Below are 14,908 nucleotides of genomic sequence, written 5' to 3'. Positions count from 1 at the left end.
TGTCGCACCGCTCTTTTATTGAGTATTGTTAAGCTTCCTTGCAGCAGAGAAAATGCCACTCTTTTCACATTCACAAGGACGAGGAGGTCAGAGATAGGCGGAGAAAAGAAAGGAAAGAAAGAAATCTTTGGCCACCATGTTGTTTAGATTCATGAAAATATCCCACACACCGCAGGGACTAAAGAACGCACAGCTGAGCTGTGAACTTTTGGGGCTTTTCAAGTGTTGCTTTTGGGATGCTATAAGGTCCAAGATGGGCTCCCTATTCACTGTCAGTCATTCCTTCCCTCTGTGGACTTTGGTCCAAACAGCATGGGAATACTATAAGAGGGAGCTCATTTGGCAAAGCACTCGTGCAAATCACTAACAGTACCACAGAGATTCCTCTGGTGCCCTTTGTGTCAATTCACTGCACAACCAGTTGAATTTTTTTTTAAATTACTTTTTGTGGTGAAGAGATTATAATGACCATCTTTTTCTCCTCCTCCCTTCCCTTCCTCCTCCAAAACCGCTCCTCTCATGCTGCGAGGATGCAGTACCACATGTCGAATAGCTTTTGGGGATTCTACAGTACCCAAACTTTAGGCCTTCTTGGGCTCTGGGGGCAATTTTATCGCAGGCCTTTGGGGCAGCTCGACACCAGGGATAGTTATTGTGCTGTCTCCTGGACACGTAGCTGAGTTTGAAAACCCAACAGGGAATGCAAAGATGTTTGGCTTAGCCAGTGGTTTGCCCGGAGCACCATGTATATCAGGGCGGTTGACCTGAGGGGTTCCTGTTGGGCTCTCTGCCCCGGGGGGAACGGGTTCCCCATCTAATTGTTCAGGTTGAATTTCTGGCAGGGAATGGAGAGATACATGTTCGTTTGAAGGAGGGAGAACAACCACACGGCCCAGTGTTTCTGGCTGGTCTGGTGGACTCTGGTGCTCATGCGAGTGGTTCCCGTGATGTTTGTGGTGGTGGTGGCGATTGCCGTGGCCATGGCTGTGGCCGTGACCATGACCGTGGCCGTGATCATGGCCGTGACCGTGGCCTTGTCCATGCCCTTTCTGGTCATGGTGTTCGTCACTGCTTTTGTGATCTTCGCGGTGTCCTTCCTGCCCAGGTTTAGGTCCAGGTTGTGGTTTCTGATCATCCGTGTCGAGTGGCTGAAAGGGAAAAATTAGAATTGTTCATTCTGAATCACTTTGCAATTTCTTTCCCCCCCATCTTTATATACATATGCATTTATTGGGACTTATCTTCCATCCAAAGCGGGTGGCGCTGTGGTCTAGACCACTGAGCCTCTTGGGCTTGCTGATCGGAAGGTCGGCGGTTCGAATCTGCTCAACGGGGTGAGCTCCCTTTGCTCTGCCCCAGCTCCTGCCAACCTAGCAGTTTGAAAGCACACCAGTGCAAGTAGATAAATAGGTACTGCTGCAGCAGGAAGGTAAACAGCGTTTCTGTGCACTGCTCTGGTTTCCGTCACGGTGTTCCATTGCACCAGAAGCGGTTTGGTCATGCTGGCCACATGACTCGGAAAGCTGTCTTGGTCCTACTGGTTGGCGACCAAGGCTTTCCTCCAGCTTCCCAGAGTGGATGGCACCCAGGGATTGGGCAGTGGGAGATTCGTGGAACATCCTCACCTGAGAGCCTTCCCTGGCACCAGAGCTGATATCTTTTCAGCACCAGGTGAAAAATACCATTTTGTTCTCCTGGAGGTTTTAAGCTCTGAGCTTTAACACATTCAATCTGGTGTTTTCAAAGGATATTCTTATTGGGGTTTCTGTTGTTGGCTGATTCTGCCCAGTTTCATTTAGCAGGCGACTAAAAATTAGGAGGCTCTTTCTGACAGGAAGAGATGTTTGACAGTGGAATGGGCTACCTCAGAAGGTGATGGACTCTCCTTCGCTGAAGGATTGTAAACAGACATTGGGTGGCCGTGTGTCAGGGGTTCCTTCGCTGTGATTTCTTCATTGCAGGGAGTTGATGACGCTTTAGACCCCCTCCAGCTCTACGAACCCATGATATAAATGCCTTGCATATGCTCATTTACTGTGGGTTATTACTTCCAGAAAACAATGCGGCAGCTAGACTGGTGACTGGGAGTGGCTGGCAAGACCACATAACACCAGTTCTGAAGGACCTACACTGGCTCCCAGTACATTTCCGAGCACAATTCATAGTGTTGTTGCTGAACTTTAAAGCCCTAAATGGCCTCGGCCCAGTATACCTGAAGAAGTGTCTCCACCCCCATCATTCTGCCCAGACACTGAGATCCAGCCCCTAGGACCTTCTGGCGGTTCCCTCACTGCGAGATGTGAAGTTACAGGGAAACAGGCAGAGGGCCTTCTCGGTAGTGGCGCCCGCCTTGTGGAATACCCTCCCAGCAGATGTCAAAGAAATAAACAACTACCTGACTTTTAGAAGACATCTGAAGGCAGCCCTGTTCAGGGAATTTTTCAAAGTTTGATGTTTTATCCTGTTTTTAATACTCTGTTGGGAGCTGCCCAGTGTGGCTGGGGAAACCCAGGCAGATTGGTGGGGTATAAATAATAAATTATTATTATTATATGCCCGACTGAGCCACATACCTTTGGGGGGTAGAGTTCACACTGCGCACTGACGTACTTCTGATGATCTACCCGGCTGTTTACCACGGAACCTCTGCACAGGCCTGTCTCCTACGAAATAAACCGGATCCCTCCATCAGGAAAGCACGAGCGATTAAAAAAACACAAGCCTGCCTAGACTTTAGGTCGTGGGGAACCTTTCCGTCCTTGGAGCGAATGTGATGGAGCTGGGGTGGCCACAGGTCAACAATGTACTTCCAAACACAATATTTTTCTCTGGCACCCGCAGGTTCCCATTCCCACACCTCTACTGAAATTAGGCTTGGCAGAAGCCTTCTTTAGCCAATGAAAGCCTAACTTGGGTGTGGGATGCAACTTGGGGCGTGAGGGAGGAGGTTGCAGCTGGGGTGCGGGGACCTGTGGCATGTGCATGGCGCCCGCAACAGGTTCTCCAGGTTGCAAATGGGCCCATATGCCCCAAAAAGGTTGGCGACGCGTGTCTAAGTTGCGCATTCACCAGAGATTGAGAGACAGGGAGGGATATTGGCAACCACGTGCACAAGTCCAACTGTGTAATAATAATAATGATGATGATGATGTGCATACCCACAGTAGAAAGCCTGGAGGCTTAGGCAAACACCCAAAAGGGACGTGGGTGGCGCTGTTGTCTAAACCACTGAGCCTAGGGCTTGCCGATCAGAAGGTCAGCGGTTCGAATCCCTGTGACGGGGTGAGCTCCCGTTGCTCGGTCCCTGCTTCTGCCAACCTAGCAGTTCGAAAGCACATCAAAGTGCAAGTAGATAAATATGTACCACTCCGGCGGGAAGGTAAAAGGAGGTACCATGCGCTGCTCTGGTTCGCCAGAAGCGGCTTAGTCGTGCTGGCCACATGACCCAGAAGCTGTACGCCGGCTCCCTCGGCCAATAAAGTGAGATGAGCGCCGCAACCCCAGAGTCGGTCATGACTGGACCTAATGGTCAGGGGTCCCTTTAGGCAAATATCCAGGGCATGAATGGGGAGTCTGGAGTTGTCAAGGACAGTTCCTCTTATGCTCTCTACAAATATCTTTGGAGAAGAAGGGGGGGGGGATGGTGCAAAAATGTTCTGCTTCTGGGTTTGCCAAACTTGAGTCTCCAGCTGTATTTGGACTGCAACTCCCATCATCCCTAGCTAACGGATGTCCCTTTCAACATCTATATGCAGCCGCTGGGAGAGATCATCAGGGGATTTGGGCTGGGTGTTCATCAGTATGCGGATGATACCCAGCTCTACCTCTCTTTCAAATGAGAACCAGTGGAGGCGGTGAAGGTCCTGTGTGAGTGCCTGGAGGCGGTTGAAGGTTGGATGGAGGCTAACAGATTGAGGTTGAATCCTGACAAGACAGAAGTACTGTTCTTGGGGGACAGGAGGCGGGCAGGTGTGGAGGATTCCCTGGTCCTGAATGGGGTAACTGTGCCCCTGCAGGACCAGGTGCACAGCCTGAGAGTCATTTTGGACTCACAGCTGTCAAATCTGTGTCCAGGGCAGCTGTTTACCAGCTCCATCTGGTATGCAGGCTGAGACCCTATCTGCCTGCAGACTGTCTCGCCAGAGTGGTACATGCTCTGGTTATCTCCCGCTTGGACTACTGCAATGCGCTGTACGTGGGGCTACCTTTGAAGGTGACCCGGAAACTACAACTAATCCAGAACGCGGCAGCTAGACTGGTGACTGGGAGCGGCCGCCAAGACCACATAACACCAGTCTTAAAAGACCTACATTGGCTCCCAGTACGTTTCCGAGCACAGTTCAAAGTATTGGTGCTGACCTTTAAAGCCCTAAACGGCCTCTGTCCTGTATACCTGAAGGAGCGTCTCCACCCCCATCGTTCTACCCGGACACTGAGTTCCAGCTCCGAGGGCCTTCTGGCGGTTCCCTCACTGCGAGAAGCCAAGTTACAGGGAACCAGGCAGAGGGCCTTCTCGGTAGTGGTGCCCTCCCTGTGGAACACCCTCCCACCAGATGTCAAAGAGAACAACAACTACGAGACTTTTAGAAGACATCTGAAGGCAGCCCTGTTCAGGGAAGCTTTTAATGTTTGATGTATTAGAGTATTTTAATATTTTTTTTTGTAAGCCGCCCAGAGTGGCTGGGGAAGCCCAGCCAGATGGGCGGGGTACCAAAAAAACAAAAAAAAAATCAGCACCAAGTGAAGGAATACTCACGGCCGTTTCACGTGGGAGGGGTTCGCAATTGGAGATGTCGGGGACACCCTTGCCTTTGGTGCAAGATGTCTCCTGGATCGTATATTCCACTGCGTTCGAAGGCCCAATAACCCACTGTGCAAAAGGGCAGAGGAAACAGGTTAGAGCAGTCTGTGTCGTCTGGATGAAGTGCAAGCAAGATAGAAGACAACAGCCCTCTTACATTCCTGTTGGCCCTCCGCCTCGCTCCCCAGCAACTGGTGCAATTAATAATAGTAATAATACCGTATTTTTTGCTCTATAAGACTCACTTTTTCCCTCCTAAAAAGTAAGGGGAAATGTGTGTGCATCTTATGGAGTGAATGCAGGCTGTGCAGCTATCCCAGAAGCCAGAACAGCAAGAGGGATTGCTGCTTTCACTGTGCAGCGATTCCTCTTGCTGTTCTGGCTTCTGGGATTCAGAATATTTTTTTTCTTGTTTTCCTCCTCCAAAAACTAGGTGCGTCTTGTGGTCTGGTGCGTCTTATAGAGCGAAAAATATGGTAATTTTTATTTATTTATACCCCGTCCTCCCCAGCCAGGGCCGGGCTCAGGGCAGCTAACACCGAATATGAATTACAATAAAATTACAATAAAATGTAATAGAAACAACAACAACAACAAACAAACAAACAAACAGTTAATTAAAATACAGCTTAAAATGCAGCCTCATTTTAGTAGTAGCCCATAAATCAAGGCCATAAAGGGAGGAAACATCAGATATTCACCCGAGCCAGCTATCCATGCTGGTCCTACATGGGCCAGCAAAAAAGCCAAGGGAAAATTTATATACCAAATCCCATATAAGGGGTCAGAGTGAGTCTAAGCCAAAGGCCAGGCGGAACAGCTTCGTCTTGCAGGCCCTGCGGAAAGATGTCAAAGCCCGCAGGGCTCCAGTCTCTTGTGACAGAGCATTCCACCAAGTCGGGGCCAGTACTGAAAAGGCCCTGGCCCTAGTTGAGACCAATCTAACCTCCTTGAGGTTTGGGACCTCCAAAGTGTTGTTATTTATGGACCTTAAGGTCCTCCGCGGGGCACACCAGGAGAGTGCTACTTTTATATCCAATTTTTTCTCCAAGGAGCTGAAGCTTCTTCTCCTCTTCATTCTAACCTTACGACAACGCTGTGAGAAGCGTTGAGAGAAGGTGACCCTGTCGTGGATGAGTGGGGCTTTGAACCCTGGTCTCCTAAGTCCTAACCATCCCATCATGCTGGTATTAGAAAGTATTGTGCCTCCAAACATGGAATTTCCAGTTATTCGTGGCTTATAGATAGCAAGAAGGCCTCTAGGCAACGAAATCAACTATCCTGTGACGAATGGGGGCGTGTGTGATGGAGAAAACTTCTCCTCTAAATGGCAACGCTGCAGTCTTCCAGGTATTTGTTAGACTCCAACTCCCATCAGCCAGAGTCAGCATGGCCAAGGATCAGGGATTATGGGAGTTGTAGTCCAGCGAGATCCAGAAGGCCACAGGTTCCCTGCTCCTGCTTTCAAGGATGTCCAGTCTCAAACTTACCTGTGACCGTGCCTTGGTGACGTTGAGGATGGCAAAATAATGAGCATGGTTGTTTTCTAAGTTGAATTTGGCAAGGCTCTCTGCCGCCGCCTCCTGGAACTTGGCTTCAGTTGGGTCCCCGGGAACTGGGCAGTCAGGACAAACCTTTGCGATAGCCCTTGATGAAACTATTTAGAAAACAAACAAGCATAGCTGGACTTGCACAGATAAATGTTACTTTACGCAGGCCAGTAAATTAGCGGGCAAGCCTAAGTCGCAAAAGGCCTTTGCTTCTTAATCTTGTTAAATAAAGACACGTCTTTAGTTTGCTCGTGGACCTTCAGTTTTATCGAGCATCCTTTCTGGTTTGTTACTTCCTATGTGTTACAATGGGGACGCGGGTGGCGCTGTGGGTTAAACCACAGAACCTAGGATTTGCCAATCAGAAGGTCGGCGGTTTGAATCCCCGCGACGGGGTGAGCTCCCGTTGCTCGGTCCCTGCTTCTGCCAACCTAGCAGTTCAAAAGCACATCAAAGTGCAAGTAGATAAATAGGTACCACTCTGGCGGGAAGGTAAACGGCGTTTCCATGCGCTGCTCTGGTTTGCCAGAAGCGGCTTAGTCATGCTGGCCACATGACCCGGAAGCTGTGCGCCGGCTCCCTCGGCCAGTAAAGCGAGATGAGTGCCGCAACCCCAGAGTCGGTCACGGCTGAACCTAATGCTCAGGGGTCCCTTTACCTTTACCTTATGAATTTCCTTACAAACGTTAATTCAAGCAAATGTATAGAAATACATACGTGGGCGTAAAACGCAGTCGTAGTAACACAGCTGAGAAACGTTCCCGTGGTTATCAGCGTCAACTGTTACTTTGCACTGCCCATAGACCTGGAGCAACAGAAAGGTAAGTGATGTTTGTAGAATTGATTTGTTTTGCCAAACCAGAAACCTTCACCTTTTGCAGACCAAGGAGTCAGCTTAGCCCCCAACTTGCCATGCAGAATCACTCCCCCCTTGCAAAATCTGATATTATTTTTATAATATAATATTATACTATTCTTATTTTTAATCTGAGTATCTGAAGAAGTGTGCATGCACATGAAAGCTTATACCTAGAACAAACTTAGTTGGTCTCAAAGGTGCTACTGGACATTTTTTAACATTTTTTGTTTATTTGGACTGATATTATTTGTTATTACTTCTCTCTAGCTCTCCATGCATGCAAGTTTTTGTTTTTTTGTTTGTGTTTTGCAGTTTCCACTCAGTTTTACTGGCCTCAAAATGACAGTCTGTATTTCCTCCCCAATTTAGTTCTGGATTTACCCTTTCCCAGGTGTCACCACTAAATTAAAACAACAACACTTCTGTGGCCAGTGACCAATATATGATATTTCAGTGGCCTGTTTGCAAATTAAACCCTCGCCTGGCAGTACTCTCTGGGCAGAATGATATATTACACCTCCCTCCCCAATGGGGCTACTCCAAAAACAGCAGGACCCTGCCCCCTTCCAACAGTCCCAAATCATCTCACCACACTCTATACTGCCACTGACATCTGCTTCCCTCACTAGAATATTCTTTGTATTTGGTGAAGGCTTTAGGGGAGAGAAAGGGAACCGTGCGGTCCTGTGTGCAGATGGTGGGTGATGTGAACCCCTTCACCTTTCTTGTTAAGCAATTCAATTCTGAAATACACTATAGATCTTTTCAGGTCACACCTGGAGACATCACCAGATCCTGAATTCGCAAAGCTCTTCCAGATGATTGTACAAAATCATTTTCTTTTGAAAACCAGACTTGTTGCTAAGGCATAGGTTTTCAACCTTTTTTGAGCCCATGGCTCCCTTGACCAACTACATTCTTTTTGTGACACCCATGTGGGGCTCAGGAGCCCAGTTATGTCACCCCTTGCCTGCAGAGCTGGCAGCCTCTCACCCCTTTTTTGAGCACACTCCCTTGTGGAGGGTTCTTGCAGCCTCCTCTCTTCTCCTTTCCCCTTTCGAGTCCTCTGAGCAGCAGCCGCCACTGCCCCAAAGAGAGGTGCCTCCTCACGCCGCCCCACAGAGGCCTGGAAAGAGGATGCCCCCAGCCTTAGCAACCTGACAGAGACTGGCCAAAGGTGATTGTGAGGCCAGAACCTTACTCTGAGGCCACATCAACTCCTGGCAACCAGAACCTCCTGGCCAGCCCCAGAGGCACCATTCTCTTGCGGAGCTTGTAGCCAGGGCTGCTGCAACACACAGCTGTGCAAGCCTTTGGGAGGCAGAGACACAAGAAGTCATCAGAGGAGGGAGGGAAGGAAAGAAGGACAGAGGCCAGTGTTGCCCATGGCACCCCTGACCATCATTCAAGGCACCCTAGGGTGCCACGGCACACTGGTTGAAAACCGCTGCTCTAGGGTGACAGCGAAATTTCATCCACTTTAATTGCACAGTGGGTGCCACTGTGGGTTAAACCACAGAGCTTAGGACTTGCCGATCAGAAGGTCGGCAGTTCGAATCCCCACAACGGGGTGAGCTCTTGTTGCTCGGTCCCTGCTCCTGCCAACCTAGCAGTTCAAAAGCACGTCAAAGTGCAAGTAGATAAATAGGTACCACTCCAGCGGGAAGGTAAACGGCGTTTCCATGCGCTGCTCTGGTAAGGAGCTGCTTAGTCATGCTGGCCACATGACCCGGAAGCTGTACACCAGCTCCCTCGGCCAATAAAGCGAGATGAGCACACAACTCCAGAGTAATCCGCAACTGGACCTAATGGTCAGGGGTCCATTTACCTTTTTAAGTTTCCTAGTATGCACTTGAATTCCTCCCACAAAATAGTGACAGTCTGGAGGCATTCCTAGCTTAAAAACATAACTTAGCACGTTCAGTCCTTTTCTGAACTTGGCAGATCAAATGCTTACTGTCTCATGGGCGCTTCTGAAACTGCAATCCTTCGCCTGTTTTCTGCTGAGAACATGGCACACTGTTTCCAGGACATCCAAGGTGAGAAAATACTTAGAGACTTCAGGCTTCTATAGAAGACGAAAGACGATAAGAAGACGAAACCCTTTGCAGCACAAGACAGAGCAGAATTTGAAAAGGCAAGCCTGGCTGGCTGCCTTTCACGCAAAACAAATTCTGTAGAACTAAGTAAATTTAACATTGATGTCAACAAAGTTATTCCATGTAAGGTTTGACTACAGCCTTAGACTTTCATTCTCCTGGGATTTCAAGGATCACAAGGATCCAAAATGCTTCCTTTTGCAACCATTTATTCGAACAGCTGCTTCTTTTGCAACCATTTATTCGAAACCTATAAAGAAAAGGGTCTCACAACTAAACTAGAAACACCCCCCCCCCCATAAATAATGGCTCTTAGAGTTATGTTTTGGTGTTCTAAAAATGCATGCAGCCAGGTCCTCCTTTCTGAGAGCATATGCTAATCCCAGTGCTGGTGGTCAACAAAGAAGGTTTAAAGACTCTCTCAAGGCAAACTTTTATAAATGTAGTATCAACACCAACAACTGGGAAACACTGGCCTGTGAGCGCTGCAATTGGAAAACAGTCTTTACCAAAGGTGTCATGGGCTTTGAAGACACTTGAACTCAGGACAAAAGGGAGAAAGGTGCTAAGAGGAAGGCACACTTGGCAAACCCTCAACATGATCAACTCTCGTCTGTCCCCACTATGGAAGGTTATGTGGATCCAGAACTGGCCTCCACAGTCACTTACGGACCCACTGTTAAAACTATGTTTATGGAAGACAATCTTACTTGGCCACAAGCGATCGCCAAAGAAGAAGATATGATAATAGCACCCAGGACTATTGCATCCACCCCAACACTTGCTTATTCCTCTGCCTCAGTTTCTCCTCTTTTAAAATGGAGCAATTCTCAGCTAGAATATTATACAGGCTGCAGCTTTCATTCTGTACAACTGAAGCCACGGGGAGGCCAGTGCTGGAACATGCAGGCAGATCTGGGATGGGCTGGAGCAGAAGCTGTGAAGCAGACTGAGATGCCTGTATTCCAGGGGGTTAGACTAGATGACCGTTAGGATCCCTTCCAGCTCTGCAATTCTACAATTCCAGCATCAGGAGGGCAACCTGTTCGCTACTCCTGGTTTGGAGTGACCACTCAATAGATAGGACAATGGCTCCCCCTTATCTCCCCCGCTTTCATCTGATGTTTTGGAAGGTGGTTGTCCCCGACTGCAATGTAGAGAGCAAAGTCAGAACCAGGGTAGCTGCTTACCTGCGGAAGTTGCCGGGCATCAAAGATTCGCTGAAGACCAAGCACGTACCCCGTTTTTTCATGGGAATTGATCCAGTCTAGGGCCTGAGCTGCAGCTGCTTTGACTACAGAATTATTGCACCCTGGGGAGAGCAGTCCTGTTAGTGGTGGTCTTGGTAGCTGTCCTGGACGAGGTGGAAGACCGGCTAAGGAACACAATACCTGTATCCCGACCAGGAAGGAAATTAAAAGGGCCATATTGGAAAGGCCTGGGTACCAGGAAGGGAGATTCTGCAGCCCCTCTGGAAGAGCAGGCTTTGCAGAACACTCAGGTTTCTTTATATACTTTTGAGGTCAGTCACTAATATTTGCTCTTCTTCCTCACCGTGGCCAACACCTTTGAACCTGGACATGCAAACTGCAAACAGTGAGTCAATGATTAGAAGGTTGTGTTCACAGGTTGAAAATGTGATTTTCTAACCAGCTCTGGACCCGTGTCCTTGGCTTCAGATTGAAGTCCGCAGAAAACATCTAGCAATAATGGTGCCAAACTAACCACTTGTTATATAAATTCTGGGCAGGGGCCGGATACAGGAAGATCTATGGTGCAATCCTTTGCAGGTTTACCGAGAAGCTGTTTCTGATGAGGATGTTCTGTTACACACCAGAGGCAAGTGTGTATAGGAGCGCGGCCTGGAAGCGAACTTATTACCTAACCAACGCACACTTTACAAGTGTTGGTGCTGACCATTAAAGCCCTAAACAGCCCTGGCCAAGTATACCTGAAGGAGTGTCTCCACCCCCATCGTTCAGCCCGGACACTGAGGTCCAGTGCTGAGGGCCTTCCTCAGTGCGAGAAGTGAGGTAACAGGGAACCAGGCAGAGGGCCTTTTCGGTAGTGGCGCCCTCCCTCCTATCAGATGTCAAGGAAATAAACAACTATCTGACTTTTAGAAGACATCTGAAGGCAGCCCTTTTTAATTTTTAATGTTTGATTGTTTTATCATGTTTTTAATATTCTTTTGGGAGCCGCCCACAGTGGCTGAGAGAAATCCAGTCAGATGGGTGGGGTAAGAAGAAGAAGAAGAAGAAGAAGAAGAAGAAGAAGAAGAAGAAGAAGAAGAAGAATCTCAGTTTGAGATTGTGGCGAGAATGGGAGGAAAACACCGTTTGCCACCCCTAAAAGTCATGTTAACTTATCACTGCCAGACTATCTAGAACCATAGAACTGTGTAGTTAGAAGGGACCATGGGAGTCATCTCTGATATGTGGGTGTCATGATCTGGGACCCAGGTAGATGGGACCCAGGTAGATGTCGTGGGACCCAGGTAGATGTTGCAGCCCACGAAGTATGTCAGAACCAAGCACACCAATGCTCTCTGTCTTTTGCTGAGACTGCGCCCACCATGGGCCTCTCACTTCACCTTATCAGGTCAGTAAAACATGTCAAGAGCTCGCTGGCCTTCTGCAGAAGACTGGGGGCTGGCATCGATGCCAGGAGAACCATAAATTATCCTGACCCATGCAAGTCTTCATGTAGCAGATAGCAGAAAAAGGCACATTTTATATGACCATTGCTTAAAGATACCCGTTGCCATAGCAATTAGGAGCAGGCTGTTCTGACCAGTGAAATTTGTTTTAGGCGTCCACAAGCTGTCCATGCGTTCTGTTATCCAATCATATTGCTGAAAAGGATCATGCACGAGGTGATCCCGCATGCAATTGTTATAAAAGTGTCTTCAATTTTGTATTCGGGTTCCAGAATTTGGAGAATTCCTCTGGACCACTTATTCTCACTGCGGCCCTCAATAAATATGAACTCTTTTCACGATTCTGCTGACTTTTTTTGTCTAAAGAGGACCGGCGTACTTCCAGACCCCCCTTTGTAGGGTAACAGTCCAACCCACTGCAATGCAGGCATCTTTTGCCCAACATGGGGCTCATAAAACCATGACGCTGAGATCAAGAGGCTCTACCCAAATCTTAGGCATTTTTGTTTGCTTACTCCCAGCTACATGAAAGGCCTTCACTTTAAACCAGCTGAATTCTGCTGAAAACATGTGGCAGTGTTAATAACTAACAGTACGTTTCCGAGCACAATTCAAAGTGTTGGTGCTGACCTTTAAAGCCCTAAACGGCCTCAGTCCAATATACCTGAAGGAGCGTCTCCACCCCCATCGTTCTGTCCGGACACTGAGGTCCAGCGCCAAGGGCCTTCTGACGGTTCCCTCACTGCGAGAAGCCAAGTTACAGGGAACCAGGCAGAGGGCCTTCTCGGTAGTGGCACCCACCTTGTGAATGCCCTCCTATCAGATGTGAAGGAAATAGGCAGCTATCTTATCTTTAAAAGACATCTGAAGGCAGCCCTGTTTAGGGAAGCTTTTAATGTTTGATGTATTACGGTAGTTTAATATTTTGTTGGAAGCTGCCCAGAGTGGCTAGGGAAGCCCAGCCAGATGGGCAGGGTATAAATAATAAATTAGTAGTAGTAGTAGTAGTAGCAGCAGCAAATCATTTCCTAATGTTAATGTTGGAAATGTGGCCAAAAACAGAGAAAGACCTATATTGCAATCCTAAAAAGGTTTATTTACCCAAATCCTACGTACTGGTATGTTTACATACTCCCAGGTACATAAAAGTTGTTTACCTGCACCCGATGTTACTTGAGCAGTTATCTGCCCAATTATACAAATGAACTTGCAGCCTTTGGAACATGGCAGTCTAGAGCTGTAGCCTGAGAACTAGGGCTCTTATTCCCTCCCCTTGAGGAAGGGGGATTTTTTTGCTACTGCTGCTGAACATGCCTTGGAAATTGGGTGGACATCAGCAGTGGCAGGGAGCTCTCTTCCCTCCTTCCCCAAAAAAGTACATTCTGTTCCAAGTGCTGTTGTGCTGCAGAAATAAGGTGGAAAGGTCATTCTTGCCCCATCTATTGACCAAAGGAACAAGGATTACCAACTGCGATTCAAGCAAGAACATCAGCAAAAGAAGATCAACCTGGCCATATCAATACCATGTAAGTTCACCTCCTTGAGAGCCAGTGTGGTGTAGTGGTTAAGAGTGGTGGACTTGTAATCTGGTGAACCGGGTTCGATTCTCCTCCACATGCAGCTGCTGGGTGACCTTGGGCCAGTCACACTTCTCTGAAGTCTCTCAGCCCCACTCACCTCACAGAGTGTTTGTTGTGGGGGAGGAAGGGAAAGGAGAATGTTAGCCGCTTTGAGACTCCTTCGGGTAGTGATAAAGCGGGATATCAAATCCAAACTCTTCTTCTTGTTGTTGTTCTGGCCCTGAAGCACAGATCTTCTTCCTCTGTCTTTCTGGCCCACTTCACTTCCGTTGTGTCTGTTTAGGCAAAATAGAGTGGTACTACAACTTCCCTTGATCTGGACACTATACTTCTGTTGCTGCAGCCTACTATAGCATTAGCCTTTTTTTGCTGCTGTGTCACAATGCTTGCCCATGTTAAGCTTCTGGTCCACCAAGTCCCTGAGATTCTTTTCACATGTACTGCTGGAAAGCCAGGTGTCCCTCATCTTATATTTATGCAGCTGGTTCTTCCTGACTAAGTGTGCAACTTTTCATCAATATTGTTTATACAAAATGTAATTTCTTTCAAAAAATAATAATAGGCAGGATGCAAAGTGTTTCTTTTTTAACTAAACAAATTCAGTTCATAGCATCTTCTGGCAACAGAGTTAGGTGAAATCTTGGGGAGGCATTGCCCATTGGAGAAGACTGCCCTAAATGATGACTAATGACCCCCCCATCTGCATAATAATGTTAAAGGTTTGGAGGTCAGTGTGGATGATACTTGTGGGTCCCTTCGAAACCTGTGATCCTGAATAGCTGAGGTTAGAATGTATAAGAGGAAATGAACCAGCCGAACCAATTCCTTTGTTAAGGTAATGGCCTCGGCTGGCTTATTAAGTACCACCATTTACATGTCCAAAGAGGCTGCCCTGTTGCCATAAAGACATATGGGTAGGCCTTTACCCACCTCACCTGGCTGGATGCCATATTATCATCATCATCATTTTATTATTTACACCCCGCCCAACTGGTTGGTGGCTTACGGCACATATAAAAACATAATAAACCATCAAACATTAAAATCTTTTCAATTCAGAGCTGCCTTCAGGTGTCTTCTAAAAGTTTTTTAGTTCTTTATCTCCTTGAGATCCACAGGGTGGGTGCCACTACCGAGAAGGCCCTCTGCCTGGTTTCCTGTAACTTCACTTTTCGCTGTGAGGGAACCGCCAGAAGACCCTTGGAAGTGGACCTCAGTGTCCAGGCTGAGTGATGGTGGGGGAGATGCTCGTTCAGGTATAGTGGGCCGAGGCCGTTAAGGGCTTTAAAGGTCAGCACCAACACGTTGAATTGTTGTGCTTGGAAACGGTGGAGATCCTTTAGGACCAGTGTTATATGGT

The 14,908-nt window shown here is 47.9% G+C and overlaps 1 protein-coding gene across 1 annotated transcript; it reads right to left on the bottom strand.

The window, feature by feature from the left end:
• On the bottom strand, positions 1-10,823 carry FETUB (fetuin B). Its single transcript, XM_083442312.1, has 7 exons — positions 10,500-10,823; positions 9,168-9,278; positions 7,069-7,156; positions 6,292-6,458; positions 4,757-4,870; positions 2,574-2,663; positions 1-1,148 (listed from the first exon to the last, which is right to left on the bottom strand). The coding sequence occupies exons 1-7, from the start codon at positions 10,734-10,736 to the stop codon at positions 582-584; spliced, it is 1,374 nt and encodes a 457-aa protein (XP_083298438.1). The 5' UTR covers positions 10,737-10,823; the 3' UTR covers positions 1-581.
• Positions 10,824-14,908: the final 4,085 nt, after the last annotated feature.

The sequence above is a fragment of the Podarcis tiliguerta genome (genome assembly GCF_965153285.1).
Source record: "Podarcis tiliguerta genome assembly, chromosome: 5".
NCBI lineage: Eukaryota > Metazoa > Chordata > Lepidosauria > Squamata > Lacertidae > Podarcis > Podarcis tiliguerta.
The sequence above is the reverse complement of the archived record's forward strand: the minus strand, read 5'-3'. Positions and strand labels throughout refer to the sequence as shown.

Excerpts from the sequence above, each read along its gene's own strand:
- FETUB (XM_083442312.1), bottom strand. The coding sequence starts at position 10,736 with ATGGCCCTTTTAATTTCCTTCCTGGTCGGGATACAGGTATTGTGTTCC. Across the intron at positions 7,157-9,167 it reads TCAGAAGCGCCCATGAGACA|GTCTATGGGCAGTGCAAAGT; the intron begins GTAAGCATTTGA and ends CTGTTGCTCCAG. Across the intron at positions 2,664-4,756 it reads CCCTCCCACGTGAAACGGCC|GAGACAGGCCTGTGCAGAGG; the intron begins GTGAGTATTCCT and ends TTTATTTCGTAG.